We start from the raw sequence: 26,166 nt of genomic DNA, 5'->3' as shown, positions 1-26,166 counted from the left end.
CAACGAGGGGTCTCTGAGAGGATAATCACCCGACGTGGAACAGCGTACCGGGCCCAAGTCCTTCAGAGCTTGGCCCCGCGTGCTGCACGGATCATGCTGGGAGGCACCCCCATCTCTCCTGGGCCCCAGCTGACAGGGGCACGGAGTTTACCCCACAGAGATAACGGTTGTAACACGAGCACACACGCACTATGTCACTTGTTTGTTCCACGTGACTAACTAGGATGATCATGTTCTCTTGTGGGCACTTGGCCACAAGAGCAGAGACCAAGAAAGTGGACAGAAGGAAGGAACGGAAGGACAGCGGTGGGACTCTAGAGGGGCGGCAGATTATAATTTGGTCCCCGGAGCTGCAGCAAGTCCTGAATCACTTCAGCCCAGCCCCCACGAGACCTACTGCCAGGATCCCCCCACCACTGAAATCCCTGTCAGTCCTTACGGCCGAAGAGCTGACAACCTGGCGGCCTGTGCCCACCGCTGGGCAGGGACTGGGGACCCTGCAGCCGGGGAAGGAGGGGCTAAGCTGGTGCTATAGAGTCTCAAGAGCGACGGCCACACCAGCGCCAGACAGGGGCCCCGATCTGGACGTCGCCTCCCCAGCCAGCAGCTGGTCCAGGGTTCCTCACCTCCCAGCAACTCCCTCCTCCCGCTTTGCTGATAGGACAGGTTCGGGGGGAGCACCCGGAGGGATGGGCTCTCACCTCTCACCCCTGCAGCTGGAACGTCCAGCACTACACTCTGTAGAGGGCCCGCCTGGCCGCTGCCTTGCCCTCCCTGACTGAGAGAAGGAAGTGCCGGTCAACCAGCACAGAGGGAGGGTCAGGCCCTGGCCTTGGCATCTGACAGACGTGAGTTCGGAGACTGCTCTGTCCTTTGCAGGTTGTGGGACCCGCAGTAGGTCATTGGCTTCTCTGAGCCTTGGTTCCTACATCTGTAAAAGATGAATAAAGCTGGGTCCAGAGCACGGGAGGTTGTGAGCAGCGAAGGACTGGGAATGTGCAAGACCCAGCACAGAGCCTGGCGTGGGATGAAGAAGCAGGGGTGACTTGGCCCTTGAAGGAAGGGACCTGCTCTGCATGAGATCGTGTTGATACGACTTCCCTCTGAGGGCCTCCCCACGTGCTCAGGGCAGGGCAACTAGAACTTACAGGTCTGAAGAGTCAGAGAATGCAGTTCAGGCTGCCAAGAATGGCTAGAAAATAAGGGGGAAAATCTTAGTGTACTGAGAGTCTTTGTCGTGAAAGGGTGTTGGGTTTTGTAAATGCTTTTTCTGCAGCTACCGACTCGACCCTGTGATTTTTCTGTTTCAGCCTCTAAATGTAATGGATCGCATTAACTGATTTTTGAATGTTAAACTAGCCTTGCATACGCGGGTTAAATCCCACTTGGTCGTCATGAATAATTCTTTTTATACATTGTTGAATTTGATTTGACAATATTTGTTGAGGACTTTTGTATCTGTTCATGAGAGATATTGATCTCTAGTTTTCTTTTTTTTTTTTTAATGTTTATTTATTTTTGAGAGAGAGAGAGAGAGCGGAGGAGGGCAGGGAGAGAGGGAGACACAGAATGCAAACAGGCTCCAGGCTCTGAGCTGTCAGTGCAGAGCCTGATGCAGGGCTCGAACTCATGAACCGCGAGATCATGACCCAAGCCGAAGTTGGACGCTTAACCAACTGAACCACCCTCTGTAGTTTTCTTTTCTTATAATGTCTTTGGTTTTGGTATTAAGGTAATGCTGGCCTCATAGAATGAGTTAAGAAGTATTCCCTCTACTTCTGTCCTCTGGAGGAGATTGTAGAGACCTGGTTTGATCTCTTCTTTCAATGTTTGGTAGAATTCACCAGTGAACGCATCCAGACCTGGTGCTTTCTGTTTTGGAAGGTTATTAATTACTGATTCAGTTTCTTTGATAGACATAAGCCTATTCAGATGATTTCTTCTTGCGTGAGTTTTGGCAGATTGTGTCTTTCCAGGAACTGGTCCGTGTCATCCAGGTTATCATGTTGTGGGTATGGAGTTGTTCACAGTATTCCTTCATTATCCTTTTATTGTCCATGAGCCTGTAGTGATGTCCTCTTTCATTTCCAGTATTAATAATTTGTTTCCTCCCTCTTTTTTTTTTTCTTAGCCTGGCTAGTGGCTTATTAATTTATTGATCTTCTCACAGAACTGGTTTTTGATTTCTTTGATTTTCTCTGTTGATTTCCTGTTTTCAGTTACATTGACATCTCCTCTAATTCTTATTCTTTCTTTTCTTCTGCTTACTTTGGATTTAACTTGTTCTTCTTTTTCTAGTTTCCCAGGGTGGAGGCTTGGATGATTGATTTTAGATCTATCTTCTTTTCTACTACGTTCACTGCTATCTATTTCCCTCTGAGTGCTGCTTTTGCTGCATCTAGCAAATTTCGATAAGTTGTATTTTCATTTTCATTTAGTTCAAAACATTTTAAAGTTTCCTGTTAGATTTCTTCTTTGCCTCCCGCGTTATTTGGAAGTATGTTGTTGAATCTCCATGTATTTGGGGATTTTCCAGTTATCTTTCTATTACTGATTTCTAGGTTAATTTTGTTGAACTGAGAGCAGACACTGTATGATTTCTATTCTTTTAGGTTTGTGAAAGTGTGTTTGATGACTCAGGACGTGGTCTATCTTGGTGAGTGTTCCACAGGAGCTTGAGGAGAATATGTATTCTGCTGTTGTTGGGGAGAGGGATGAAATCTTAAAGAGAAGGGGGCCACAGAGGAGAGAGCCCCCAAATACTGCATCTTGATTGTCCTGAAATCCTTAGCTGATGTCTCAATGGTGCACACACACAGGTAAGACTGCAAGAAGCTTGGTGGCAAGTGTCACCTGTAGGGCACGAAGAGCTGACAGGGCCTCAGCTCCTGCCCACTGTAGGGGAGACAGAGTGTGGAGTTCATGTTCTGTCACATAGAAGAGCTTGGTAGATGCCTTAGGCTTTCCATTGAGACCCCAGAAGGGCCTCAGTTTAGGAGCCAAGGCTATGTGCCAGGACTAATATTCACCCTAGGATCCATGGCAAATCAAAATAGGTCCCACCCCAACCAGGTATGAAGCAAAATTCCCACAGGTTCGTGGTGATCCACCAGTAATTGAACTGGCTGCTGAAAACAGGTCAACACTCTTCAAGGGTAAAGGAAATGAGACCCATGGTTAAGAGAAAAACAAAACAAAACAAAACAACCAATCAATAGAGACAGACTCACAAACAAACCAGATGTTGGAATTTGTGCACAAAAAGTTTAAAACACTCTGACAAATATGGTCAAGAATCCGTATGGAAAGAGAGATCATATAATAGGCAAAAAAGTGTGAATTTCAGAAGAGATTCAGAAATTATAAAAAAAAAAGTACCCAGTGGAAATCAGATAACTTACAATTATAATATAATATACTTTTTAAAAATGTTCATTCATTTTTGAGAGACAGAGCATGAGCAGGGGAGGAGCAGAGAGAGAGGGAGACACAGAATCTGAAGCAGGCTCCAGGCTCTGAGATGTCAGCACAGAGCCCGATGCGGGGCTCAAACTCAATGACCGCAAGATCATGACCTCAGCCGAAGTCAGATGCTTAACTGACTGAGCCACCCAGGCACCCCTATAATATAATATACTTAAGAAATCACTAAAAGAGAGAGAATGGAATACGACAAGTGCTTGATGCACTCCACAGAGATGGAAAAAAAGAACAAAGGAACAAAGAAGAGAGGGAACAAATGGAAAATGAACATCAGGATGGTAGACTGAAATAGAACCATATCATTAATTACATTAAAGGTAAATGGACCAGATACTCTAAATTAGAAGGCAGAGAGGAGAAAAATGTTAAGACTCAACTCTGTCTACTGTTTTCAGTACACGCACATGAAACATGAACATGCAGACAGGCTTGCCCACTTTGTTCTTGGGGGTCTGTACCCCCTTTACCTCTTCTCCAGCTCTATCCCTCTTCACTTGCACTCCCAAGTCAGCCCCGTAAGGCTGGGAATCAGGCAGCCAGGAGAAAAAGTCCCGTGGAAGGCAGGGGCTGGGGAGCAAGCAGAGAAAGCAAAGCCAGAATCCCTTTTAGAAGCTGTGTGGTGGGGGGGCGCCTGGGTGGCTCAGTCGGTTAAGCGTCCGACTTCAGTGTGGGTCATGATCTCGTGGTTCGTGAGTTCGAGTCCTGCGTCGGGCTCTGTGCTGACAGCTCGGAGCCTGGAGCCTGTTTCAGATTCTGTCTCTCCCTCTCTCTGACCCTCCCCCGTTCATGCTCCGTCTCTCTCTGTCTCAAAAATTAACATTAAAAAAAAAATTTAGAAGGTGTGTGGTGGGAAAGATGGGGATTGTGTTCATGCTAATGAGTTTTCCCCCATCATGGACTGTGCTCAGAACATTTATTTATAAGTGGTGTACTTGAAAGTTAAAACTTGTTATTCCACTGAGACAAGACATGAGGCATAGGTTCTTAAGCCCGCCTACAACAGTCGATGTTTGACAGGCAGATTGTTCTATGCTTTCATCAAGCATGCCAAGGAAATGGTAGCTCCTGTTGGATTAAATTAAGCTGGGTTAGAGGAAGTGTCAACGTCATGATGCTTAATCTCTGGGAACATATGGAGTGTCTTCACGTATCCGGTCTTCTGTGTCTCTCATCAATTAATGTTTGGTAGTTTGATTCACTTTTATCTGGTTACTTTCTAAAAGTCTATCCTTAATAATATTATAGCCGATGTCCTTTTGGATTTTCTAAGTATAAAATTATCCGTAAATAATGACATCTATCCTTCTTTCTTATGTTAATTATTTCTTTCTGTCTTGTTTTGTGTGTGTGTGTGTGTGTGTGTGTGTTTTGGTTTTACTATCATAATGTGTGACCAAGGGAATTTAATGTCATGGAAATTAATAATAAAAGGAAAATTAATACAGGGGATACTGGTTCGGTCTTCTGTATTTAATTAAAATACTCCTACTGCTTTTCCATTAAGTGTGATGTTAGTTTTGACTTTAAAGGTAGGTCTTCCTGTCTTCAGAAATCCTTCCTTCTAATCAAGGAATTCTTCATACTAGGTTCATGGGTGAACGGGTTTGATCCAGGAGTATCCTGAAATCGTGGGTACAGAATTTTCTCTAAACGCTTACATGCAAAGATTGGTTCAACCAACACTTACCTGGTGACTGTTATGTGCCAGACTTGTTCTAGGCCCTGAAGTTACAACAGTGAACAGAGCAGTTAAAAAATCCTGCCCTTAGGAATTTATAGTGTAGTCAGGGAGACAGCAATAGACAATAAGGAAAATATAAAACATGTGAGCCTCTGTGTCATGGAGAAAAATACCGCAAGGCCGAGGGGCAGGGAGTGCTTGGGTAGGTCGGTCAGAGGAAGAGTTGTGGGGAGGGGGCTATGAGAGCAGGCCCTGTTGTGGGCTGAATCGTGTGGTCCCCTGAAAGATGTGCCCACGTCTTAACCTATGGTACACGTGACTGTGACACTATTTGGCAAAAGACTTTTTGCAGATGTCATTGAGTTAGGGATCTGGAGATGAGGTCATCCTGGATGAAGCGGTGGGTCCTAAATCCAAGGCCAGTGTCTTCGTGAGAAAAGGAGGCCCACCGAGGAGGCCCTGTGAGGACGAGGCAGGGACGGGCCTGATGCGGCCAGGGGACCCCGAGGGCTGCCAGCAGCCACCGCAAGTCAGGAGAAAGGCCGGGGACAGATCCTCCCTCAGAGGCTCTGGGAGGAAGCAGCTCTGTGAACTCCTTAATTTCGACTTCTAAGCTCCAGAACTATAAAAGAGTTAAGTCTGTGTTGTTTTGAGCCACCCAGTTTATGGTCATTTGTTACAACGGCCACAGGAAGCGAACATGGCCTGAAGTGTGTCCGTCTGGGAGGAGAAATTTCCAGGTAGAAGGAACAGCAGCGCTAAAGGCCCTGGGAGCCTTTAGCCAGTGGAGAGCAGCAGAATGAGGGGAGGGGTCACGGACTAGGGAGGGGGACGGCATCCGTCGCTACCCAACTGCTCCCCGTCAGAAGGCCCTTCGTCTTCTTGCCGTTGGGCGAGTTTCTGGTCCCTCCTCGGTGGGTCCGGTGTTACCTCCCTGAAGGGTCCATCTTGACCCTCCCCTTCCGTCTGGCCGGGGGAGCCTGCCTCTTCTGCTCGCACCGACTGCTCTGTTAGCACCTTGTCCGAACCTGGGGAGGCTGCCTCTCACCGGGCAGGCCCCTGTCCCGGCCTGTAGGGTCCTGGGTGCCTCGGGCCGGATTTTGCTTCTTTGCTCCGCTCTGCTCGGCCCAGCCTGGAAGTGAGACAAGCACCGAACTGATTGCTGAGCTGAGGAATTTCACTCGGTGTTCAGAAATCCCTGCCGGAATTTTCCATTGAGATAAGCAAGGGTGAAGGTTTGGAGGCAAGGCAGATGGCCGTTTCTGCTTATCTCAGAGGCCTTAGGAGATAAGAACATTCTGGAAGACCCGTACCTCAGCCATCTAGCACACTGGGTCTGATCCTTAACTACAGGAAGCCCAAGAAGGAAGGGGACGCACCTCTTCCCCACAAACCCCCACAGCGGGGTCACTGGGCGCGTCTCCTGGAAAGATGTGGTAACAGTCTGGGCCACACCGGTGGCCTCTACACAAGGATTGGGGGCAGGGTGGGGGGTGCTGGGCAGGTCATTGGCAGTGTCTGTGACGAGCCCTGATAACTGCTTCCAAAATCTCAGAGATGTTTCTGTGGCGGTGGGTCAGGCGTTCACCATGTGACCCCAGGAAGGCACACTGGTGGGACGTTACAGAAGGCTGGTTTGGGTGCGAAAGAACCCACATGCAGTGGCTGCCTCGGGAAGCAGAAAATCCCCGGTCACTGCAGATGGCAGAGCAGAGTCTGAAGAATTGGTTGGCGGGGGTGTTACAGACGGTCTTCAGACACTAGCTGGGGGCTCAGACCAGATAATCCCCAGGGGCCCTTCCGGCTTCCACATTCTATGATTTTGTATTTCTTTCCAAAGGGGAACACAGTAAGACCTTGGATTGCAAATTACTTGTTCTGTAAGACTTCCGCAGGACGGGCAAACGTTTCTAATAAATTTTAACTTGATAAACGAGTGGTCTTGGGATCCGAGCAGTACGTGATGCCGAACGTCACATGATCACCCCTGAGCCAATGGTTCTTGAAATTCGCTTTGGATGACAAGTGTGTTTCCGGAAGGAATTATGCTCGTAAACCAAGGTTTTACTGTATACGCCTGCGAATGTGGATGCTTGTACGTACGTACGGCCCGATTCCGCGGCGTAGCAAAGATTCCCTCTGCTGATGCGCGTGCAGGAAAGTTGATAAAATGCCAAGAGAGAGAGCTCACAAGTTATACAGCTCCATCAAGATGATATTAACGGTGTCACAGAAGTGAATGACTTTGCCGTTTTTGCCTGATTTCCCACGGTCCACCAGCAGTGCGCTAATGGGTAGATTTACTCTGGGTCAGCTGGGCAAGGTGTGCCCCCCTGTGTGGGCCTTAGCTCAGGCATGGGGTAGGCAGGATTCTGGACTATCGGCCCGTGGTGTCCACACCCCGTATAATCTCTTCCCCCTGAGGATGCCCAGGGCTGTCGATAGGATGGATGTCCCTCCTGAGTTAGGTGATGTTACATGGCAAAGACGAAGGGTTTTTTGCAGATGTAATTAAGGTCCCTTATCAGTTGACTTTGCGTTAATGAAAAGGAAGATGTGCCTGGTGGGCCTCACCTAATCAGGCGAACCCTTTAAAAGAGGGTCTGGAAGTCAGAGAGACTCTCCTGCTGCCCTGGCAAAAGCAAGCTGGCATGTGTGACCCCTGTGGGAGGGGGCCACATGACAAGGGCCAGCAGGTGGACCGTAAGGGCTGAGACGGGTCCTGGCTGACCACCAGCAGGAACAGGGGACCTCAGTCCCGCAACAGCAAGGAGCTGAGTTCTGCCCACAACTGGCTCGGAAAGGACCTCCGGCTCCAGAAAGCCTGTGGCTGAGCCGACACCGTGACTGCAGCCTGGGAGACCCTCAGCAGAGGACCCAGCCGGCTATGTGCACACCCCGGACCCTCGGAAACCGAGACGTGATACACATGCTGGTGGCCGTCTGTCACGGAGCCTGGGATGAAGACACGGGCCCTGAGCCTGCCCCTTGGGGCCCTCAGTAATAGAATCTCCGGGCAGCTGGATAGTCACATGGGGGCTGAACGGATTCCAAAAATCTCTCCTGTGGTGAGGGCCTGGCTTTGAAATCTATTGTCAGACCTCAGGCACAAAACTCCCTTTTTGGAGGTAGGATGCTGGTGATCAACGACCTTGTCTCTGCATTCCTGCCGTAAAACTGGGATTTACAACGCTCTCTCATTTTGTGCCCCCTTCCCCCCACCTGCAGGAAGGTGGATACTTCACCGTAAATGGGGACAAGCCCATCCCTGTTAAAAAAGAGAAGAAAAGCATCGTCATCAGTTTCAAAACCGGACCCTCCCCCATATGGTTATATAGGCGGAACAGCACATCCTCCCCCGGACCTTTGGTTACTGGTCTGCAAGGGTGTGTGTGGGGGCGTGAAGGTGCCATTCACAGGCAGGGAGAGCTCCTGGGTCTCCAAAGTGGCAGGGCCCAGCCACGCTTGTTGGTGGGATCCTGGGAGGTGGCCACATCCCCAAGGAAACGATTGTGTGAAGGAAGGATCCCCTGCCCCAGGGGCGGTGTGGGCACACCAGAAAGAAGCTGGTCCTGAAGGGGCGGTGTGAGGGCCTGACAGCAGGAGCCTGGCATAGACGAACCCCCTCCAACACAAGATCCCAGCACCCCAGGGGGCGTGGGGAATGTCTCCTGGCAGCTAAGTGGGATGGGAGCCCCCTTCCATCCGTCCCTCCCGTGGCCGGGTCTTCTCGTCCTCTGGGAGGAGCAGTCGGGCCGAAGGGTGACAAGGCTGGGAGGGGGCGTTAGAGAAACACAGCCCCTCACCGCCCCCTACCCCCACCCGTAGCACCAGGATCTGGTTGTCCGACCCCAGGACCAGCCCCCCCTGGCTTGCCTCTGGTTCGGGGGCAGGGCCCCACAAGAGCTGGCTTCCAGCTGTCTGTGGCAGGAATAAGTTCATTGGACCAAAATACAACCCTTTATTCCCTGAGCTTGAAGTTTTGAGAGCAACAGAGAACCTGCAGCCCCCAGGAAGGACCAAGGGATCCTCAGCACTGAAAGGAGGGACAGAGAACAAAGCCTAGAGCTTCCCCCAGCTCCCCTGCCTTGAATGACAGCTCACACCTGCAGAGGCTCTATATCTGGCCCGCCCTGCCCCCATCCCAGGTGACACGGACCCTGGTGGACTTTGCCCTGGGATCCTCCCGGAAGGGAGGAGGAAGGTTGACTTTGGAGCTGGAGGCGGGGTGGGGCTGGGCCCGGGCTGCTGTTCTGACCTGTTTTCTGTTGGAGCAGGACCTGCGCCCCTCCCGGCCCTCCCACCTCCCACCGTCCCAGCCGCCTGGTGAGGGAAGCAAACCTTTCCCCAGGCCACAGGACTGAGAGAGGGGTCGCAGGCAGAGGCCCTGCGGGGACACTGATGACAAGCCGTCAGGCTTCCCGGGGGTGACCAGGCCTGGGACACACGTGAGTCATTGTTTTAACTTCCGTGTGCTTTGTAGAGTGTGAGTGTGTGTGTGCGTGCGTGTGCGATGCTTGTGTCTGTGTGTGAGTGTCTGTGTGTCTGTGAGTGTCTGTGTGTCTGTGTATTTCGGTGTGTGTTTGTGTGTGCACACGTATGCACGTGTGTGAGTGTGTCTGTGACTTTGTCCTCGGGCACGTATCCAAAGGGCAAAGTGCCAGGTGAGGAGTTTGTTCTTCTGACGACCAGAGGTGTTTGGATCCCCGTGGCGGCGAGGTCAGGCTCCCAGAAGGGGCCTCCTGTCTAAATAGGGGCCCTTTGAGGGGCGCCTGGATGGCTCAGTTGGTTGAGCGGCTGACTCTGGCTCAAGCCACGATCTCACAGTTTTTGAGTTCGAGCCCCGCGTCCGGCTCTGTGCCGACAGCTCGGAGCCTGGAGCCTGCTTCGCATTCTGTGTCTCCCTCTCTCTCTTCTTCTCCCCTGCTCTCACTCTGTCTCTCAAAAATAAATAAAGATCACAAAAATTAAATAGTGGCTCTTTGGGAAAACCCTAGACAGGTGTTCACTGGAAACTGCTGGCGGGGGAGAGGAGCCCTTGAAGGGACCCATTTAAGATGACCTAGGTGCCCAGTTAGCACAGACTGGCGTCGGCATAACCAGCACGAAATCCCTGTGTTTTTTACACTCTGGGGCAGGGATGACACACGGGTGACGTCCTGCATGACAGACTCAGCAAATCAGACCCTTCCCCCAAATGCCCTCTCCCACCCCGAAAAAGGACTAGCTTGGGTTTGCAACCCTTTCTTTTTCCCTTTTGTGGAAAGGAGACAAGCGTAGAGAGTGTCTCTTCACCCTAATCATGAATATTTCATTCCTGAGAACATCTTTGTGTTTAGGAGGACTTCAAATCACCCCATCTTGATTAAATTCTAAAGGCTGGGTCAGAAGTCATAGTTTTAATTTTCTCTCTGAACAGAGGGCTCCAGTCTATGACTATTGGAAACTTACAACGTATAATCACACAGAAACGTACACACGAAAGTGCTTTCTGCAGCCTTATTCATTACAGAGAAAACACTTCTGCCCAAGAAAAGATCTAGCAGTTGGGAAACGGTTCAGCCAAGTGGAAAAGCTGTGAGAGTGTTCTGTGGGTCATTAAATGTCTGTATGCTGAATGCATATAGAACATATACAGCAATGTGAAAAGCTTCTTTTAATACATATTGCTTTGTTTAAGGGGAGGATACATGATTTCACGTTAAAACTATGGGTTTTGGTTCGCTTGTTTTTAAGATTTGTAGAAAAGAAAAATAAGAAGACAATAGGCAAATGGCACTCCTGGTTATATTAAGGATGTAGGATTATGGGGGATTTAATTTTTTTCCTATTGACAACGATGTGTTTATATTGATGGTGAAATACTATTTTTATTTATTTTTTATTTTTTTAAGTTTTTATTTATTTATTTTGATAGAGAGAGCGAGCAGGGGAGGGGCAGAGACAGAGAGAGAGAGAGAGAGAGAGAGAGAGAGAGAGAGAGAGAATCCCAAGCACTACCCAATGGGGGGCTCCAACTCATGAACCATGAGATCACGATCTGAGCCGAAACCAAGAGTCAGACGCTTAACCAACTGAGCCACCCAGGGGCCCTGTGAAATACTATTTTTAAACAAAGAGATGTATCACCACCAAAGGAGCAAGATGCTGGAACATGATATCGTGGTAATGGTGTATTCGTTCATATTCCACCTGTTTTGATTCATCCAGACATGTTTGGGGCTGAAGATTTTCTAGATTTAAGAGCTTTATTAATCTGAGCGCATAAATAGCAAGGCAAACTTGAAGGGGTATCTTTACATACTCGAGAAGGTGCTGCCGTAGGTGTGTTAGAACTTTCTCTGTGCAAAATTCCAGTACAAATCAATGGGAGACCAGCTTCTAAGCAGGAGCCTTAAGTCCTTCCGGTTAGAAGCGAGGTGTTAGCTGGGGGGTGATGCAGAAAGCTTGGAAGTTGCATCCTTAAAAGTGTTTCTTTTTTCCAGCTTTGTTGGGGTGTAACTGACATCTGACACGTGGGTTTAAGGCGGGCACCCCGTTGATTTGATACATTTATGGATTGCTACAGGATGCCCAGCACGGTGTTAGCTGCCACCTCGTCCTGTCTCACAATTACTGTTTCTTTTTGGCACTGAGAACAGTGAAGATCTACCCTCTTGGGGACTTGCGAGTATACGATACAGTATCAGTAGCTAGGACCTCCGTGCGGTACATCGGATGCCCAGCCCTTGCTAACCTTGTAGCCGGAAGTTCGTACCCTTAGACTGACATCTTCCCATTGCCCACCCCCAGCCCTTGGTGACCACCGCCCTGCTCTGTTTTTCAGAGGGTTTGCTATTGAGCTGACTGTCCTCAGCTACTGTCCTCGGTGAGTCCAGGCTGGTGGCTCCCTTGGGCAGGCTCAGTGCACCACTGTTGGTTTTTTTTTTTTTTTTAATGTTTATTTTATTTATTTTGAGAGAGGGAGCGAGCAGGGAAGGGGCAGAGCGAGAGGGAGAGAGAGAGAGAGCTCCAAGCAGTTCCACACTGTCAGTGCAGAGCCCGGTGCGGGGCTCGAACTCACAGACGGTGAGATCATGACCTGAGCCGAAATCAAGAGTCGGATGCTTAACCAACTGAACCACCCCCCCCTCTGCCCCAGGCGCCCCTGCACCACTGTTCTCGAAGTGGGAAGCACGTGCTGGCACCCTCTGCAAGTGGCTGACACCACACCAGTGCCCAGGGAACCCAGGATGAGAGTGAACACGGCCCGCTCCGGCTTCGAATTCTGTGTCTCTGTCTTAGAAAAGCTGCTGGGTCTCTCTGTAAGGTGGGGGTAACGCCAGGACCCCCCCGAGGCTTCCGGCTCAGCTTCAGTGGGGCGTTCTATGCAGCCTGAGCCGGTCAGGGGCATGTGGGCACGTCCGCCCTGCCCCTCCGTGGAGCTGGCCTCTTCGTTAGGCTTGGCTGCTTCTCCTATCACAGCCTCGCCCGAGTAACTGTGCAGGGTGACCGTGAAGCAAGTAACGGTCAGCTTTTCTTGGCCCCTCGGGGCTGAGCCCCAGTATGGATCTTTTTCTACCTTTTTGTAGATACCCCAGGTCACCGCTTGGCAGGCTGCCTGGGGTTTGGCCGGCCGAGCAAACTGTGCAGTGTAAACAGCGCGTCTGTCCAATACGGCTTCTTGCCGAACCCTTCCTACGCGTGTCCATGAGGTATTTATTGAGCACCTACTATACGATCAATGAACACAGTCCTTGCTCTCATGAGAGGTTACAGCCTGGCACATACGAAAAGGTATTAATAAAATAATTATATCAAGTGCATCTCGGAAGTTCCAGTCCAGTAGGGCGCCTGGGTGGCTCAGTTGGTTAAGTGTCTGACTCCGGCTCAGGTCATGATCTCGCAGTTCACGAGTTCGAGCCCCGCGTCGGGCTCTGTGCTGACAGCTCAGGGCCTGGAGCCTGCTTCGGATTCTGTGTCTCCCTCTCTTTCTGCCCCTCTCCTGCTTGTGCTCTGTCTCTCTCTCAAAAATAAATAAAAACATTAAAAATTTTTTAAAAAGAATTAAAAAAACAAAGAAGTTCTAGTCCAGCAAGAGAGTGAAGTTGTTAAAAAATAATTCTTTGAGTTAAGGCAGAGTTACAAACTGAGATTAATTCAAGCTAGAAAAGGGCCAGGGGACCGCAGGCCACGTGATGGAAGAGACTTTTATCTGTTTTATTTACCTGCTGTTGGTGGGGACCGGATGTGATCAGGGGTGGCCGCTGAGGCAGGACAGAAGTCTGCTTCAGCTGGGACAGCGAGCCCTGAGCGGATCTAGGTGCTTTACCAGAAGCAAAGTCCCCAGTTTATCTGACAGCAGAGTGGATGCATAGTCAGTCTCCGGAAATATCTGAACTTTGAGACAATATCATTTTATTACCTTTCGTGGTGATTCCATTCAGAATCCTGGGCTCTGATTTGCCACGTGGCTTGCAGAGTTGGAATCAAGCTACAGATTTTATTCCTGGGGGGCCCGGCTGACGTTTCAGCGTCTCTCCTATTTTGTTCATGTTTATTTTGCGTTGGCTTTGAGTTTAGTCTTCGACTAATGGGTTTAGACCTAATGGGCTTAGGCTAATTGAGTTTAGACCGATGGGTCAGAAATCTGCGGAAGGAACTGCATGGGTGGAGGGCTCTCGGAGAGGAGGACGGACCCTCCCGGGACCCTCGAGGGGCTGCTGTGTGTCTGGGTGTGAAGCGGCAGGAGTGGGCGGGGCTGGGCTGCCGTCCAGGCCACTGTACCCCGAACCCACCCCCGGCTGATTCTCCACGGAGAGCCTGCTCCCGGCCAAGTCGCTCGCGTCCTGCCTCAAGTCCTAAGAAATTGTCCTCAGTTGAGGCAGGCATTTCGAAACACTGGTGCTTCGATGGGTCATTTGCCCCTTCCTGTGTGTTTGGATGGTACACGGCTACTCATTCCTCGGGTGTTCGTTAGGCACCTACTGCGTGTGCTGCCCTGCCCCCAGCCCCGAAGAACAAAGATAAAAGTCACAGCAGCGGTTCTCAGCCTTGGCAGATACCGGGATCACTTGGGGAGCTTAAAAAAACAAAGACAAAAACAAAAACACAAAAACCATGGGTGGAAAACTTGAAACGCTTTATTTTTCTAAACCTTCTCTGAAACATCCTACGTTGACCCTGTAAGCATCATACTTGATGGAGAAACTCGTGAGTCCCATAGAAGATGGCACTTCACATGCCTCCCACGGTCCCCTGTCCCCAAGGGGCAGGAGCACCAGTGAACCCTTCTCTCCAGACCCGTAACCGCCCCCCGCCCCCCGTCACTTCTGCTTAGAACAGCCTCGTTAGTATTTCAGACCCAGCCCGGTTTGTGCTGAGACTTTGACATGCTTTTCCTCTTCTTCAAAATTCCTTCCCTTCCTCCCTTCCCATAACCTTGGGGGTCTCCCTCCTCCCCAGCATGTTAAGGAGGGAGCAGAGATGTTCCTAAGACTGCCTGCCAGGGGTGGCAGTCGATATTTTTTTTAGAAGAGGATTCTTCCTAGAAGCGCCCCGGATAATACACGGAGACAAAGTGGTGACCTTGGAATGCCACCAGTCTGTAGCTCCTCGTGAAACAGAGGGTCTGGCAACGTCTTCAGTGACCCCTAGCATCACCGCGACAGCGCTTGGCCACTACTTGTCTTCTGAGGAAATGCAAGGCTCACACGAAGCATCCTGGCCAAGAGATGGCCTGCTGTATCTGATCAGATCTCTGTTCGGAAGCACCCAGCTCTAGGAAACACAGCATTCACAGGACACACTCAGTAACTACACCAGAAGCAAACAGCCAAACCCAGACTGGAAAGTCGCAGGACAATCTGATCTCTTGAACAAATGAATTACAAAGAGAAAAAGATTCCCCGTACATGTACTGAGATTTGCGGATGAAACAACGAGGCGTCTGGGATTGGCTTCAAACCAATCTTTGGCGGGAGGGGGTTTGGGGACGTGAGTGAAGCAAGACTGGCCATAGCTCAGTGTGCGAATGCAGCACGGTGCTCGAGGACGGTCTCCATTCTACTGTGGCAGGTGCCCGAAGTTTTCTGTACGGAAAAGATACGCGCGGTTTGCCCAAATTTGTTTTGATCACAGAGCTGTTTTCCTCCACGGCATATCTCCCTGGGTGCTGAGGCTTTAGACACAGTGGGAAGGACCAAAATGTCGAGGTCCTTGAGACACCAACTTTTTCTTTAGGTGGATAATTCTGAAACACCAACTTGAACCCGTGAGTCACAGAGACAGTACGTTGCCTCTCGGATGTTTCAGATAATTTTTGGAATAAGTAATGGGTTTTTAAAAATTATTTATTATTTTTGTTAATTTTTTTTTAATGTTTATTTATTTTTGAGAGAGACAGAGACAGAGACAGAGCGAGAGCAGGGGAAGGGCAGAGGAAGAGGGAGACACAGAATCTGAAGCAGCTCCAGGCTCTGAGCGGTCAGCGCAGAGCCCCATGCGGGGCTCGAACTGACGGACTGTGAGATCATGACCTGAGTCGAAGTGGGACGCTTAACCGACTGAGCCACCCGGGCGCCCCTAAGTAATGTTTTTTTTTTTAAAGTGAGAAGAATGGATTGAGGACAGTAAGCCCCTATGATAACTAGCCCCTATGATAACTATGGGTCCTGCTGGGCACTGCCCGTACCCTTCCCAAACACGACCCCCAACTAGTTCCTTACAACAGACCTGTCACCCGGGTACGGCTCACCCCACTCTACAGGTGGGGAGACGGGGTTGCAGAGTGGGGCAGGGATATCGACCCAGGCTGCCTCCGACTCATTCATTCAACCTCCTGCAAATGCTGTCTCTTTGCAGGGCATGGCGCAGGCGGGAGGTGTCCCCTGCCCCGGGGCTGCCCTGGGCCAGCCCCGCGTGTTCAAGCTGGTCCTTTTGGGAAGTAGCTCTGTGGGCAAGTCCAGCTTGGCTCTCCGGTACGTGAAGAATGACTTCAAGAGCATCCTGCCCACCGTGGGATGTAAGTGACATGGGATAGCACGCCCTTCCTTAGTCCGCTAGAGGAGAAGCCAGGGCCGATGGCTCGGGTGCGGGCACTTCCCACACTCCCCCCAGAGCCCCGGGTCGTGCCCAGCACCACAGGGAGGGGACGAGGACTGTGCTGGTCAGACACATGTGGAATCCAGAAGGCGGTCGGGTTTCAGTAAAGCAGGAGTCTGCAGGGGGTGGAGATTTGGGGTCAGGGCCTCGGATCCCCAGGGGTTGGTGAGTGGGATTGTACCTGGTGGAGGGGGGGGCTCTCCCTGCAAGGCGGGCTTAAGGCTGTCTAAAGGCACCGATCACCATCTTGTGACTAAGGTCATCACCCACGCCCGCACTGCAGAAAACAGGGTGGGACCAGGGGCTGGCTTGTCCAGGGTACTGCTGCTTTCCGAGCATGCTGGCTTCAAGATACTTTACTCCAGGAGGGCCGGGGTCCCTGGGCCCCCCCAGGAGGTCTGGATCTGTTGGCAATCGCGTGCAGTGACCTGGCCCCAGAGGATGGCACAGGCTCTGGGTACCGCCCTCCGGAAAGGTGCCTGAGTCAGGACGGTGTTCTAGCTGTCTCAGGGCAAGACCCCCATCCTTCCAACCAGGGGATTCTGGAGCCAGAGCGGTAACCGGGACAGACAGACTCATGTCCCCGAAGCAGAGCCAGAGTGGGAATCCCAAGTGAGCATAGCCTCCTCGGGGCGGGGGGGGGGGGGGGGCAGCCTGCTGAGGGGAGACCAGAAAAGCCCTGGTTCTCCTGGCCACCCCAGCCACCCCCAGCCACCTACCTGCGAGGCCCGGGTCCCACTTCAGGAGAGAGCTTAGTGGGGGAGGTGGAGGCTCCAGGTGGGAGTGCTGTGGCTGGGGGGCTTGAACCACAGAGAGCTCCCGAAGACCCCACCAGTGTTCCCACAGAGCGACCCCTCATCCTGGAGTCCCAACTGGCCGCAGCCCGGGGATTGGGGCCCATTTCCCCAGCCTGCACGGAGTGACATCTTTTGGAGAAATGCTGACATCTAGTGGTTGTGGGCGTATTCGCCCGCGGGTAGCAGTGCCTCTCCGGGAAGGGAAAGGCGGCAAGCATTCTCCACTGTCGCTGCTGAACCCTGGTGGCCCCGAGAAGGCATCCATTTCTCCTTCAACCGGGGCTCCGATGATGATGTTTATGGAAAAGGCAAACGCCACGAAGAGGCTCAGAGGAGTGAGTCAGCTGTTTGTTGACATTAGAAGGAGAGCGAGCACAACCACGTCCCTTATGTCAACGTTTGTAGAGACGCTTTTTAATCTGGGGCGATACCGTACAAGCCGGGCGCGCAGATGGGGGCTGTTCAGCGCACCAGCTTCCGGGAGCCCCCCCACCCCAGAGGGCTTGCAGCTGAGGCTGGGGCGTGGCCGAGGGGCGTGGCCGGAAGCGTCCTTGGCTCTGGGGCACCTGTGTTGAGGTCTTCGGTGGGACCAGCCTAGGAGGAGGAGGTGGGGGAGGGGGGAGGGGGGAGGGGGAGGAGGCCTGGATTGTGCCGTGATGGGGCCACGATACGTCAACTGTGCAGGCGCCCCGGCTCAGTCCATCCAAGGCCCTTGAAAATGTGCCAGTGTGTTCGAGAAACTGAAAATCCCCTGGGTTTCGGCCTGATCCCTACCCCCAACACCTTGTTGCTAATATCATTTCAGGCAAAATCTCCAAGTCGGTCTGGATTCCCTGGAAGTTTACTTTTCAATCACTTTTTGGCTTTAGCTGTGACAATGTAGACAATGCGGTCCGTGGGTTTCTGAACAAGTGATTAATGTGGGCTCTTCCTGGTTGGAACCCAGGGGTCCCTGGGGCCCAGGACTGGCAGGTTGCTCTGGATTCCATTCCTGGGGCCCCGAGGGAGCTTGTGTCTCTCTCTGGGGCAGATAAGGTTCTGGTCTCTGCAAGTAACTGGTTATTCGTGCCTGGTCATCACTTGGACTGAAACCCTCCTTGCAAATTGGTTGGGGTTGCACATGGATTTAAGCTCAACGGGGAGCCATCTTTTACAAAGTGGAGAAGGAAGGGGCGCCTGGGGGGCCCAGTCGGTCTAGCGTCCGACTTCGGCTCAGGTCATGATCTCACGGTTTGTGAGTTCAAGCCCCGCATCGGGCTCTGTGCTGACAGCTCGGAGCCTGGAGCCCATTTTGGATTCTGTGTCTCCCTCTCTCTCTGCCCCTCCCCCGCTCGTGCTCTGTCTCTCTCTCTCTCCTTCAAAAACAAATAAACATTCAAAAAAAAAACCAACAAAGTGGAGAAGGAAAAGATAAGAAGCTAGGGCTGCTAAAGAGTAGGCAGATCCGAGAGGCCCCTGGGGAAGCTGGCAGTGGGGCCTGCTTACATCACGTTCCATCCTGGCAAAAGCCCCGTGAGGGCTGGGAGCCCTTCGTCCTACTATGGAAATAGGCTGCAGCTTTGTTCCACCCAGAGCTGTAGCTGCTCAGGCTGCCATAACAAACACCACCCACGGGGTGGCTTACACAGCAGCGATTTATTCTCACTCTCCTGGAGGCTGGCGTCTGAGGTCAGCGTGTAGGCCGGTAGGTTCTGTTTTGGAGCCTCTTCTCTGGGCTTGTGGGTACCTACCTTCTGGCTGCTATCTTGCTGTGTGCTCATGTAGCCTTTCTTTGTGCTTGCATAGGAGGGAGGGAGAGGAGAGGGAGAGAGGGAGGGAAGGGAGAGGGAGAGAAGGAGAGAGAGGGAAGGTAGGGGGGAGAAGGAGGGAGGGAGGAAGGGGAGAGAAGGGGAGAGAGGGATGGTGGGGGGAGAGAGAGAGGGAAGGCAGCGGGGAGAGAGAGGGAGGGAGAGAGAGAGAGAGGGAGGGGGAAGGAGGGAGAGATCAAGCCTTCTGGATCTCTTCTCACAAGGTCATGATCCTACCATGGGGGCCCCACCCTCATGACCTGTTCTAGCCCTGATCACCTCCCAAAGGCCCTACCTCCTAATACTGTCTCTTTGTGGGTTAGGACTTCACCTATGAATTTTGGGAGGGGACACAAACATCCAGGCACAACACCTCGGAAGTTGATCTGACTTCTGGTTTGGGGACACGCAGGGCAATGCAGGCTGTGCGGGCAGAGGACGCCCGTTGGTGGGTTCTGTTAGGAGCCACCCCAAACTAGGTTCTCGTGTGAGAGAACTCTACCCGTGCTGCGCTGAAAACCTCAGCCCAGACTCATCCCTTATCCAGTGTCCGTAGCAGGTTGCATTGTCCCCCAAAAGATAAATCCACATCCCGATCCCCAGGGCCTGTGAATGTGGCCTTGTTTGGAAAAAGGGTGTTTGCAGCTGTGATTAGTTGAGGATGTTGGGATGGGATCATCCTGGATTTGGGGCCGGCCCTGAATCGGCGACAGATGTGCTCATGAGAACAGGAGAGAGGGAGAACAGGAGAGAGGGAGTGAGCACAGAGTCACAGAGGGAGGGCCCTGTGGAGACACAGGCAGAGATGGGGTGACGTGTCTCCAAGCTGGGGAATGCCAGCAGGTGCCGGCAACTGCCAGAAGCCGGGAGAGAGGCAAGGAAACAATTCTCAGAGATTCCATAAGGGGCCAACCCCGGTGCCAGCTTGATTTCAGACCTTTGGCCTCCAGGGCGGAAAGAACGAACGTCTGTTGTTCTGAGCTACCCAGTTAGCGGTAATTGTTATGGCAGCTCCGGGAACGGACGCGCTTGGCCTGGCGGTGACGGTTTTAATACCAAACACGCGGTTGTGTTTGCCAGTATCCCCTAACGGGTCCGAAACCCGGCCTGGGGTCTGGGCAGGCCAGCAGCTCTGCCTAGAGCCTCTTCCCTGCTCTGGACACGGCCTCCCCGGCCCCTCCCAGCCCCTCCCTCCAGTTCTGGAGAGGACACAGCAGAACACCTTGGTGTCACCAATTTCATTTACTTACTTATAAAGTTTATTTATTTCGTGAGGGGCGGGGGGAGAATCCCAAGCAGGCTCCGTGCTGTCAGCACAGAGCCTGATGTGGGGCTCGATCCCACGAGCCCTGAGATCAAGAACTGAGCTGAAATCAAGAGTCGGGCGCTTAACTGACTGAGCCACCCCGCTAAACAACTATTTTAAAACCTCACTGCTTCGGCAAGTAAAGCTCAGAGCTAGAAGTCAAACGGGAGGCAGATTTCCCAGTGCGTAGAATGAAGGGTTTGGGGCAGGTAGGTCCTTCGCTGCATGTAACTATTATGCAGGGATGGGAATGAATACAGGTCCCGGCTCACTGGCTCCAGGGCGACAGGTGAGAACACAGAAGTCCACCTGTGCCATCAGGTGTGTGTGTGTGTGTGTGTGTGTGTGTGTGTGTGTGTGAGGAGCACAGGTTGGCTGCTAGAGACCCGTCCTCGGGAAGGAGGGGGGGACTCAGCAGAAGCCCTTGAAGGCTGATTGTTGCCTGAAGACCTCGGCAGACACCCGGGCGGCCAGAGGAACGACGCCGAGCGGGGCCCTCAGGGAAGGGAGGTCGGCAGGGAGAGGCATCGACGAGGCCAGAAGGTCAGCGGGAGGCAGGAGGGACTTGGGGGACGACTGATGTGGTCGTGAGCACCTCTCGGCCAGGTTGGTCTGGTCACTGAGCGGCCGGTGGGGCGGGGGTGCGGACGGTTCTAGAGGTCCCCGGGGCTCAGCCGCATCGCTGGAAGGACCCCTGGTTGTCAGAGGCCCCCAGATGTGGGGAGGCCCAGGCCCAGAGGTCCTTCCACGTCACGCCGTCCGGAGGACTTTGTCTTTGGGCCCCGAGAGCCCATCTTCCCGCCCGGAGCCTCTGCGGAATCTGCGAAGGGTCCACGGCAACGTGTAACGCTTTTCCTTTCGTGGAAGCCGCCGTCTTCCGGGAGAGGGGATCGCTCGGCCTTCCCGATGGTGACTCGGCCAGCTGTCTCTCTGGGCCCAGGGCTCACGATGGCCCGGCCCGAGCTGGGGGCGGGGAGACCCCGTCCTGTGGGCGAAGCTGTCCCCGGGCTTCCGTTCCAGGCGCGTTCTTCACGAAGGAGCTGGAGTCGGGCGCCGTGGCTGTGAAGCTGGAGATCTGGGACACGGCCGGCCAGGAGAAGTACCACAGCGTCTGCCGCTTGTACTTCAGGGGTGCCAGTGGGGCCATCTTGGTGTACGACATCACCAGGAGGGTGAGGCTCCCCCCGGGCGCGTCCCCACCCGCCTTCGCGAGGCACCTGCTTCCTTGGGCTCCCAGGCACGGGGACGCTAGCTTCTGGGGGCTTTCTGTGACTGGCCCGCGCTGGTGCTTTATGGTAAAACCACCACAGCCGGTAGAAAACACTTAATGAAAGTCTGTCACTTCCTCCAGGAAGCCCTCACTGATAACCCCTGCTCCTCCTGCGTGGTTGAGTTTGTGCCCCTCCGTGGTCCTCTCAGAACCCCGCACGGAGCACCCCCGTCTACCGCTCACGGTTCCTTGGGTGCCCGCCGAATTGGTGAGGGGTGTTGTCGCGGAAATAGTACGCGGCCCCTGGCTGTACGTCCCCCACAGTGTCATCTGGGTAGCTACTAAGTACGTGAGCAGGTGCTTAGAGCAGGAGGAGGGAAGGGAGCTGAGAGGAGGGGCACCTGACTCAGCCTGGGGTTGGGAGACTTCCTGCAGGGAGGGGAAAGTGGGGATTAGCCTGTTGGGGGTGAGGCGGGGCACGGGTGGTACGGTGGGCAGGTGAGCAGGAAGGGAAGACAGTCTTTAGTGAGAGAGCAGAGACCCAGAGACGGTGGGATGAGGTTGGGCTGGGCTCAGGAGGCCGCCCACCTGAGCAGCTCAGCGGCAGGGAGGGGAGAGGGGCAGCGTGGGGCCCAGGGCAGGCCCCCCCCCCTCCCCGAGGCCTGGTCTACAGGGTCCCGAAGTTAGGATCAGGTGATAGCCACGCCCCCAAACTCTCCTGCACAGAGTGGTCCCGGAGGGCCCCCAGGAGTGAGGGGCCCGAGGCCTGACCCCGAACAGCCCGCAGCCTCCAGACTCGGGCCCTGTGGGGAGGGGAAGGAGCTGTGGTATGACCTGGGCCCCGAAGCCAGAAGACCGGGCCGCCCCGCCTCAGGGGACAGAGCAGCCCTCCGGGGGGTCTGTCGTCTGGCCGACTGGACGGTGGGCACTTCCTCGCAGTGTGGCCGTGGACATCTGCATTGCCACACCCGCATGTCTTTGCTGGGAGAGCCGATGAAGAGCACCCGTGAGATTTGTGTGGCGTTCATGTTTTTTCTTCGTTAGGATTCCTTCTGCAAAGCCCAGCAGTGGCTGCAGGACCTCGAGAGGGAGGCGCCCCCGGGGGAGGTCGTGGTGATGCTGGTTGGCAACAAGACGGACGTCGGCGAGCAGCGGGAGGTGACGTTCCAGGTAGCGCTTGGGACTGGGTTGTGTCACTCCCCGAGGGGAGAAGGGGGTGACCCCAAGGTGGACACGACCACTCGCGACCCAGTCTCCCACCCACCCGCGTGCACACCACACCTGCACGCACGTCACAGGCACTCATATATACTTCCTACTTGAATGTCCCTTTTGGGCAAAGATTTCTGATCTTTCCTGGAAAAGTCAGGCCTAGCGATGGTTGTTCCCCACATGTGGGGAGGCCCAGGCCAGCCCTTCTGGAAGGGGGCGGGGGGACCCATGTGGCCGGCCTCCAAGGACCCTGGCCGGGTTAGCCAGGCTCACGAAGAAACCGTGGCCTTTCCTGCCCCTTCATCCCGGGCTGAGTTATGTGGGTGTTCAATCAATGATTGAAAAAGGGGTAAGTGAAAAAAATCCAGATTTCCTTGCTAGGAACCGAGCAAGGGCTAGAAACTAAAGAAAGCCATAGTTGGGGTGCCTGGGAGGCTTAATCAGTTAAGTGTCCGACTTCGGCTCAGATCATGATCTCAGCATTCCTGGGTTCAAGCCCCACGTTGGGCTCTGTGCCGACAGCAGAGAGCCTGATGTGGGGCTTGAACTCACAAACCACAAGATCATGACCTGAGCCCAAGTCAAACACTTAACCGACTGAGCAGCCCAGGTGCCCCCAATTTTCATTTGAGAGAGAGAGAGAGAGAGAGATTGTGAGAGATTGTGAGTGGGGGACAGGGGCAGAGGGAGAGAGAGAGAGTGGGGTTCGGTGGATCCCACAACCCTGGGATCACAACCTGAGCCAAAATTGAGAGTCAGATGCTCAACTGACTGAGCCATACAGGTGCCCCTGGCTTTCATTTTAAAATAATTCCAGGATTACAAAAAAGTGGTGCAGAAGTACCACAAAAAGTTCCCGTATGCCCTTCGCCCAGCCTTCCCGAACACTAACGTCTCGCAAAAACACAGAGCAGTGAGCAAACCAGGAAATGGACATTCACGCAATACTAAGTCCGCACCTTGTTCAGATTGTATCGGTGCCCCCCCTGACACCCTGATGCATCACTCCCCGCAGTACTCACCCGTGTGGAGAGTGAGGGGGGACCCCCAGAAGGAGGGCTCAGCTCGGCTCGGCTTCCACATTTCCTGCCTTCTCACTTGCTTGGCCCTACATCAGAGCCCAAAGGTGCTGAGAGACGTGTGGGCAGGGAGCCGCCAGCTTCCCCTGGTGGCTCAGGCTCTGCTGGGAGGGGAGCCCTCCCCCTGCGAGGGCCTCCCTGCCTCCCCGCCTCCCCGCCTCCCCGGCCCTGGGCCCCCACAGGAAAGAACCGAAACACAGAATTGGAAACCGTCACTGGTCTTGGGTCTTAGAAGGCAATTGAGTATTCCTAGGGAAGAGACTTTTTTTTTCCTTAAAAAAATTATTTTTAAGTTTATTTCTGTATTTTGGAAAGGAGAGCATGAGCAGGGGAGGGGTCGAGAGAGAGGGGGAGAGAGAATCCCGAGCAGGCTCCACGCCGTCAGCGCGGAGCCTGATGCGGGGCTTGATCTCAAGAACTATGAGATCATGACTTGAGAAAAAAATCAAGACTTGGGCGCTCCACGGACTGAGCCACCCAGACGCCCCGGGGAAAGTCTTTTTGTAAATTTGCGGCCACTTCCTTCAGGAAGGGAAAGAGTTTGCGGAGAGCAAGAAGTTGCTGTTCATGGAGACCTCGGCCAAACTGAACCACCAGGTGACTGAGGTCTTTAGCACCATAGGTGAGTGGTGGGGCCCCCAGGAGAGCAGGGGTGGTGGTGATGGTGGGGGAGGGGAGTCATCACTGCCTCTGCTTCTTGGGTCTCCTTTCTGGCGTCCTGGGACCCGACAGAATGCTGGAAGGTGAGCAGGATTGCCAGGGGCCTGGACTTCTTGGCTCTGGGTAACCGTCAGGGAGGACGGGGTCCCGGGACTGCCCCGCGTGCAGGGTGCATGCCAGGCCCGGGGCCTCCGCTCCCAGACCACCCTCCTCTGTCCTTCACAGCCCGAGAGCTGCTGCAGAAAGAAGACAGGAAGAAGGCCCAGCCGCAGAGGGGAGATGCAGGGCTGGCTCTGAAGGGGGCACCTGCCGGGCAGGCCAGATGCTGTGCCCACTAACAGCAGCCGCGCCAGGAAGGGCCTGGGGAGGATGCCCCCAGGCCCCGGCTCCGGCTGCCCCTTGGGGTGAGCCACTGCCACGGCCACGTACTCTGATTCCCCCTGAAGCGGGCTTGTTGCCGAGTCCTAGAGGTTCTGGAAGCTGACATCCTTGAGACTTACCACTTCTCAAAGCCGGCGGGAATCATTCAGGAGAGGAGCCGGTGACAACGGGCTCCCAGGCGTGATGAGGGAAATTGTCCCCTTTTAGGGTTTGTGGGCCTTGGCACGGGGAAGCTGGACTTTAACATTTACCAAAGGACGAAAACTTTTCAAAGCAGTCGCTCCGTTTCTGCCCCCAGCACACTTTGTACATCCGCTTCGTTAAAAAAAACAACAACAAAAAACCAACAAGGAGCTTTCCAAACATAAAGATGAGAAAAAGAAAAAACACCTCCCTGGTTCCCGTAAGATGAAAGTCATACAGCCTCGCACATACTAAAAACATAAGATAAAAATCTGTAACTTTCTGGAATGTTCTTTGCCGTGATGACTCCTAATTCTTTACGTAAAAGGCGTATACGACTCTGCTCTTCCTTGTGAGGATCGTGTGTCCCGGGCAGATGTCCTCACTCGGGCTCCAATAAAACTCTTTTCTCTTTAAAATTTTAGGCCCTGTGTTGACAGGGTAGGGGGTGTCAGCTCTGCCTCAGCAGACGGTGATTCCAGATTCCCTGGGACAGGTGCACCCGCCCCTGCCTGAATTCTCGTCCCCTCAGCTGCCTCGCTACCCAGCATAGGGTGAAGCAGGCCAGGGGACGACGAGGACTGGAAACCCTGGGCTGGATGGGGTGCTGTCCGGGGCTGGGCCCGCCTGGTTTGGGGAGCTGTGAGAGGAGGGGGCAGGCCCGGACAGGGGTGGCGGTGCTGGGAGGAGATGGGGTGTGGACTATGGGGCTGCGTCCACGTCCTGCCTCTCAGGGCCGTGGCCCAGGGAGGGACAGAACCCAAGGGTGGGGTTGGGGCCCCAGGCCCCTCCCCCTCTCTTCTCCCAGCTCTGAGTTTCACCAGGTGATGCTTGTGCCCTGTGAGCCTGACTCTTGGCCTGTGGTGTAAGTTTTGCAGCTTATATGTCTTCAAACATGGAACCACGTTCTATAACCTGGCGGTTAGAGAGTTTGCAAGGTGGGGTTTGTCATGGCACGTGGACAGGAGGTGGTGCGTGAATGAGGAGGCGGGCCCACGCACAGGCTGTGACGGAGGAGGCCCAGGACACCTCTCCGGTGGTGACACATCACGTGTTCACCTCCTTACTGCCCGCCTTCAGGGGGAGGCCCCGATGGCCCTTCTGCGAGCTCAACCCTGATGTCAAGGTGGCTATTTTACTGTGGGGGGGAGGGGTGGTGTTGGTTTCATCCTTGTCCCTGGGACTGTGATTAGCTAGTCTGAAATTTTAACACTGTTGTCCCCCTGGAAAGGGTGGCCTTGCCGTATCGACTATGAGGGTCAACAGCAGGACCGAGGTCACGCTGACTCTGAATTCGTGACATCT

The 26,166-nt window shown here is 53.5% G+C and overlaps 1 protein-coding gene across 1 annotated transcript; it reads left to right on the top strand.

Annotated features, from left to right (window-relative positions):
- Nucleotides 1-9,503: 9,503 nt before the first annotated feature.
- Nucleotides 9,504-25,247, top strand: RAB17 (RAB17, member RAS oncogene family). Its single transcript, XM_042953513.1, has 6 exons — nt 9,504-9,612; nt 16,007-16,166; nt 21,157-21,308; nt 22,391-22,516; nt 24,166-24,259; nt 24,523-25,247. The coding sequence occupies exons 2-6, from the start codon at nt 16,010-16,012 to the stop codon at nt 24,633-24,635; spliced, it is 642 nt and encodes a 213-aa protein (XP_042809447.1). The 5' UTR covers nt 9,504-9,612; nt 16,007-16,009; the 3' UTR covers nt 24,636-25,247.
- Nucleotides 25,248-26,166: the final 919 nt, after the last annotated feature.

This window comes from Panthera leo, chromosome C1 (genome assembly GCF_018350215.1).
Source record: "Panthera leo isolate Ple1 chromosome C1, P.leo_Ple1_pat1.1, whole genome shotgun sequence".
In the NCBI taxonomy this organism is placed as follows: domain Eukaryota; kingdom Metazoa; phylum Chordata; class Mammalia; order Carnivora; family Felidae; genus Panthera; species Panthera leo.
Note: the sequence above shows the minus strand (reverse complement) of the source record. Positions and strands in the feature narration are given on the sequence as shown.